The following is a 6909-nucleotide window of genomic DNA, read 5'->3' on the forward strand; positions in this document are numbered from 1 at the left end:
TATTATTAATTGTATTTTAAAATTAAAAAAAGAGAGTAAATTATACAAATATTAAAAGGTAAATGTTACATTACCCCTTTTGTTTTGTGCAATCACTGTTATTAATACATTATTTTCTATTACTGTAGTATTTTAATTTTGTTTTTTCTTTTAATATGAGTTTATTTTTTTTAAAGCAAACCAATATAACCTTTTTTTTGGATTTTTTTTAACATAATGGGTAATTTTAAATGATAATTATTGAAATGGACAAGTTTAAAAATTTCTATTCATATGATAAGTCATATGACATCACTTTATTGGGAATGCATGCATGATATAACTATAACATTTAAGTGAAGTCGTGTTGGTTTTACACGATTTTTTTGGATGAAATGATAAATTGTGTGAATTCCTTTTCGACTTATGTTCAAATATAATTCTAGGTGAGAAAAATAAATCATATATACCCCTACATGATTCCAATAGAAATAAGATTGGGATTGAAGTTGTATCATCATTACTTTAATTCAAATTAAAAAAAATAAAAAATTATATTTGACTCACACAGTTTTTATTTTCATAAAGAAGTCATGCATAATCATGATGACTTCAGCTTGAAGTCGATTCATGCATATATAACTTTTTACAATAAAATCATATAAGGCAAATAAGAATTACTATATCAATAAAAATTTTACAACTTTTCCATTTTAGTAATTATAACCTATAAAATCACACCATTGCATTAAAAAAATTCCATTTTTATGTATGATAAAAACCTAGATGATATCTAGTTAATAAAAATTGACTTATTTATAAAATTGATAGATAATATAAACAAGGAATAACACATTTCATCCATCCATGTAGTCACCATTAACTCATTTTAAAAGAAAATAAAACTAAATTTAGAACTTTTTAAAAAGTCAAGATGAAATTAAAAAGATTATAATAATGAAATAAAAAGAAAGATTTTCTAGTACCATCATCCTCTTTCCACATTTATAAAAGTAAGTTTATTTTACTATATATATATAGTTTTAAATTGTAATAAAACATCATAATTAGGCTATTTCTGTTTGATGTGTTAAGATGGTGAATTCAATTGCATTTAACTACCTTCATATACTTTCCTTGTAAGTAATTGTAAATGAATATCACGTGCTGTGTCTTTGTTCTTGCAACAACGATAGGGTCTTCAAAGGTTTCCAACAAGTCTATTTATCCTTCAAGATTAAGGTTCTGAATCATGACTCAATCACAAAACATTTAATGTAAAACTTAATCATGTTTTCTGAAAAAGTTACTGATGTAATTAAGGTATAGATAGAAGGAAGAAGAAGGTGATAATGGTGGATGATGTTTAAGCATTTGAAATTATGATTTATGGGCATCATAATAATGACAAAACCCTTGCAGTTACTCTTTTTACATTATCTTTGCCAATAAGCAAAGTCTCAGGATACAGTGCAATTTTTCCATTATTTTAAGGATTCTTATCCAATATTATTATTATATAAAATGTATTTTGTTGGATAAATACTTTACTTATTCACTTATTTAATTCAATTATAGCCTTAGTTTTGCTAATTCAATCATGTTTGATGAAATACCATAAATTAAATTATATTTGGAGTTTTAAATTCATAAATTGTAGTTATTTCAATTGATGGTAAATATTTTATTTTATTTTATTATTATACTTTTTTAATGTATATTTTCATTAATTTTTACTTATTATTGTTATTTTCTAAAATTTAATTTATTAGTCCTTCAGAATATATTGTAAGATATCTTATTTTGAGCTTTGACAATTTTTGTTTTGGTTGGTGTCTATACATATAATTAAGATATAACATCTCATTTAATTTTTACTATAGTAGTATATTTGTTTAAGATTTAAGTAAGTTTTTGTAACTTTTAGAATAAGTTTTTTTGGAAAGAAATTTGAATAAAATATCTTTTATTATTTTAGAGATAAGAACTAATTCTTTAAGAGAAATGTTTTATCTCTTCCTCTAATATATATAAAATCGTGATAAGATCTCATACTTTAAGAGAATTTTTTTTTTCTAATATAAAATCTTGTAAATAATATGTGTTATAGTTAATATGTTTTTTTTAAAAATTTAACACTGAATTCTTTTAACAATTTATTAACTAGTCTGGTCAAACACAACCTTAAATATTAAATTAATGATTTGTTGTTATTTTTTTCCTTTTAGAAATATATTGTTTAGTATTTTTTGGGAATCTAAAGTTGTGAAAACTGAAAATTCCTACGACCAGAGTTGACAAGCTAATTGGAAAAAATATTTAATAGAACAATAAATTAATTATTTTGTATAACCTTTTTTCTTAAGACTTTACGTACATATTCTGAAAAATAAATTTGTTCGACCAAAAAAATTTAAACATCTACAGGATTATAATTCTCGTATGATTCCTAAATAAATAAATAAAAAATGATTTACACAAAATTCATAATTCCTAATCATGATTTTCTAAAATATACCAAACGTTTCTTGAGTTATTCCATATACAATTTTAATTACATTACATTTTAAAAATTAAATCCTTAATCTTTTCTAATTTTCATGTTAGATTTAATTTAAAAATATTTTTTATTCTCTTAGAAGATTCATTTTAAATCATACATGAAAAATATCTCTGTGAAAATTTATTATGCTACAGATAATAAAGAAACTTGCAGTTTAAAAGTTCTTCAGTTATAAATATTACACACAACACTTCCGTTGACCTTTTTAATTTTTTATTTTAGAAAATACATCCGAAACAGTATTTAATTAATGATGCTATAAAAGCTTTTATATTTACGCTACACGCGTATTAAATTATTTATTTTCTATTTGGCCCAAATTTTTTTAACTGTTACATCATTTACTTTCAATAAATTAGAATGACCAACTTTTTAAAGCGTATTAACATTGTAGCCTAATTGACTATTGAAGTTCTTTGATAACATTTATTTATTTATTTATTTCTCTTCTACTACGTATACACATTTTTAATTTTAAAATTAATCACAACAATTAATTTTAAAAATTAAAATTAAGAAAGTAAAAAAAGAAAAATGGTGATAAATTCCAGAAATGAGGTATATCCTGACAAAACCAATAAAAGTTGCTTTAATTGTAATTTTATCTTTTGTACCTCAGAAAAATGACAAAATGACGTTAATATAACGGCGTCCCAATCCTTCTCTGTATCGCACTTTCTTTCGTTTTCCGTTTCTCTCTAAGCTCTCTTTCTCTCTCTTTCTCTTTCTCTCTCTTTCTCCGTTGTCCTTCCTTCCCCTGACCCAACGACACCGTATTGGGTACATGGTGGTGAAGATGATGCGGTGGAGGCCGTGGCCGCCGCTGGTGTCGAAGAAGTACGAGGTTAAGATGGTGGTGAAGACCCTCACTCTCCAGGGATGCGATCTGGTGCGGCCCGGCGCAGATAAGGGTCTGGTACTCCAGATTAAGTGGAAGGGTCCCAAACTGACGCTTAGCTCGCTGCGTAGAAACGCCATAGCCAGGAACTTCACCAGAGAGGCGCAACCTCAACCTGACGGCGTCGTTTTCTGGGATGAGGAGTTTCACACGCTCTGCACCCTCTCTGCCTACAAAGACAATGCCTTTCACCCCTGGGAAATCGCTTTCTCTCTCTTCAATGTCTGTCTCTCCTTCTCTCTCCCTCTCTATTTCGTGTTTTTTTTTTCTCTGCTGCTGCAATTTTAGAATTTTAGATTAATTTTGTTTTGGTTTTTTTTCATATCTCGTAAATTGATTTTTTTATTTTAGTTTAAAGAAGTGATTTTGGGGGTTGATTGGAAAAGGGGTGTTTTTCTTTTTCTTTTTCTTGTTTTTGTGAATTATTATATAATTATAATAATAATTTTTGTTGTTGTTGTTCCTTTGAATTTGATTTTAATTGGTTGGTTCTGTGTTTCAGGGTTTGAATCAAAGGTCAAAGACTAAGGTTCCCGTGGTTGGAACTGCAACTCTGAATCTGGCTGAATTTGCATCTGTGGTTGATCAAAAGGATTTTAATTTAAACATTCCTATTACAGTTTCTGGTGGTGCTGCGGAGTCCTCTCCTTTACTTAGTGTATGTCTATCATCCACGATTTTTTAGTTGATTCTGTCGAGAGACTGGTGACTGTTTTCTTAATCAACATTGCGCCTTTGTGTTTGTTGTTTTTGTGTTCATAGTGGTAGCTTTTGGTTGTTGCTTGCAGATATCGATTAGTTTGGTAGAATTAAGAGCGGCTCAAGAGAGCACAGAAATATTTCATAAATCAATAGTGCCCGTGCCTTCTTCACCCATGGTTCAGCCAGGAGAAACTACCTTGGTTGAGAAAGATGAGCTTTCGACCTTCAAAGCTGGTCTTCGGAAAGTGAAGATTTTGACTGAGTTTGTGTCTGTTAGGAAGGCAAAGAAAGCTGGCCATGAGGAGGAGGGAAGTGAGGGCAATTTCTCTGGCAGGAGTGAGGATGGTGAATACAATTACCCTTTTGACTCCGATTCACTTGATGATTTCGAAGAGGGTGAGTCCGATGAGGTTAAAGAGGATTCCAGTGTGAGGAAGTCGTTTAGTTATGGAAAACTGGCATATGCAAATGCTGGAGGGGCGTTTTATTCCAGCATGAGGGTGAATGGTGAGGACGAAGACTGGGTTTACTATAGCAATCACAGATCGGATGTTGGAATTTCGCACAAAGACGATTCCACCGTGTCAGCGACCGAGCCTTCTGTCTTGCAGAGCTCAAGGCGTAGTATACTGCCTTGGAGGAAGAGGAAGCTGAGTTTCAGATCTCCTAAATCTAAGGGGGAGCCATTGTTAAAGAAGGCTTATGGTGAAGAAGGTGGTGATGACATTGATTATGATCGCAGACAGCTTAGCTCTGATGAATCCTTTTCACTTGGGGTAAGAATTTGTTTGTTTGTTGTCTTTGAGTTTTTTAATCTACATGATTTGACTCAAACGAATGAAATAATAGATTGCTGGGTGTCCTGAAAATTGATTCTTTGGTCTTTGTGACTACTGATTAGTACTCTTGTACTCGTAATCTGACATTTATGGCTGGCCATATATGTTTCGTAAGGAATTAGTGACAGTAGCTTCTGAACTTTTGGGGGTACTCTTGAGAACTGTTGCTAATTACTGTTTTACTGTATGACTGTCTTGCAGAAGACTGAAGATGATTCAGGTGCGAATCGATCATCAGTATCTGAATTCGGGGATGACAATTTTGCTGTTGGGAGTTGGGAGCAGAAAGAAGTATTGAGCCGTGATGGCCACATGAAACTTCAGACACAGGTCTTCTTTGCATCAATTGATCAGCGTAGTGAACGTGCAGCAGGTGAGAGTGCATGCACTGCTCTTGTTGCAGTAATAGCTGATTGGTTCCAAAACAATCATGATCTTATGCCCATAAAGTCCCAATTTGATAGTCTTATTCGAGATGGCTCATTGGAATGGAGGAACTTATGTGAAAACCAAACCTACAGGGAGCGATTCCCTGACAAACATTTTGATCTTGAAACAGTCATTCAAGCCAAAATTCGTCCCCTTGCTGTGGTTCCCGGCAAATCCTTTATTGGATTTTTTCATCCAGAAGGAATGGATGAAGGCAGATTTGATTTTCTGCATGGGGCCATGTCCTTTGATAACATCTGGGATGAGATAAGTCGTGCTGGACAGGAGTGCACTAGTAATGATGAACCCCAGATTTACATTATTAGCTGGAACGACCATTTCTTCATCCTCAAAGTTGAAGCTGATGCTTACTGCATAATTGACACTTTGGGAGAGAGGCTTTATGAAGGATGCAATCAGGCATATATCTTGAAATTTGACAGCAACACGGTCATATACAAGATGCAAGATGTTGCTCAAGGATCAGGAGAAAAAACCGCTAATGACCTGCAAACTGTTGCAGAAGTATTAGAGCAGAATGACAGGCAAATCCAGCCAATCAATGGTAAAGAGGTGGACTCTGTTGTGGATACTGAAGAACAGGTGAAGAATGACCAGGAAGAGGAGGTTGTGTGCCGAGGAAAGGAAGCATGCAAAGAATATATCAAAAGCTTCTTGGCTGCGATCCCTATTAGAGAATTGCAAACAGATGTCAAGAAAGGTTTAATATCATCCACTCAAACACCATTTCATCATAGGCTACAAATTGAGTTTCACTACACTCAGTTTTTGCCGTCTTATGTTGTTCCTCCTGTGGCCGTAGCAGCATCCATGACTATGCCAGATACTCTTGCACTCGCTGTAACTGAGGTTGCCGCATGATTTTACTGTATATTGGACGGAACGCGGTTATTCTAACTAGTCTTACTACTTTAAGAGTGTTTTCTGATTTGAGTTTACAAAAAGGCCTTGTTTTGCTTCATCTTTCTAAGGAAGAGTATCTGTAAATGACTCTGTAATTTCCTCTCTCATGTGAGCTCAAACTTTTTGCACCTAACCTGTAGTTTGCAAAAGACCTGTGAATTGGCTTCATAAACATTTTGCACTATGATTCCAATCTTTCGTTTTGTATGATTTACTGATAGCACTGCTATTCTCAACTGTTCACTGTCCTCGAGGTTACACAAAGGAATATTTGATCTTTGTTGGCTATTATTCCACCTTGTTATGGTTTGAATGTTTACAATAGTTTAGTACTTCGTTAATTTAAATGCAATTTCAAACGTTCGACAATGACAACTGGTTAAAGTTTTTTTTTTCTCAAATTGTCTATTTTAGTTATAATCAAAGTCTGTCTACGAATTACGCTGGAATATACTTTTATTAGTCGAATTGAAGTGTCTTCTAATGTAAAATAATGTCTTTGGCTAGTGGGGTTCATAGAAGCATCAGGTTGGGGGAAAATGTATAATGCATGTATATACATCAAACACTATAAT

The 6909-nt window shown here is 32.4% G+C and overlaps 1 protein-coding gene across 1 annotated transcript; it reads left to right on the plus strand.

Moving 5' to 3' along the window:
* Window positions 1-3210: 3210 nt before the first annotated feature.
* Window positions 3211-6625, plus strand: LOC124833095 (structural maintenance of chromosomes flexible hinge domain protein). Its single transcript, XM_047307480.2, has 4 exons — window positions 3211-3662; window positions 3943-4098; window positions 4229-4918; window positions 5183-6625. Exons 1-4 carry the CDS (start codon window positions 3327-3329, stop codon window positions 6290-6292), a joined length of 2292 nt encoding a protein of 763 aa, XP_047163436.1. The 5' UTR covers window positions 3211-3326; the 3' UTR covers window positions 6293-6625.
* Window positions 6626-6909: the final 284 nt, after the last annotated feature.

This window comes from Vigna umbellata, chromosome 8, assembly GCF_029865625.1.
Source record: "Vigna umbellata cultivar VRB3 chromosome 8, Vumbellata_1.0, whole genome shotgun sequence".
NCBI lineage: Eukaryota > Viridiplantae > Streptophyta > Magnoliopsida > Fabales > Fabaceae > Vigna > Vigna umbellata.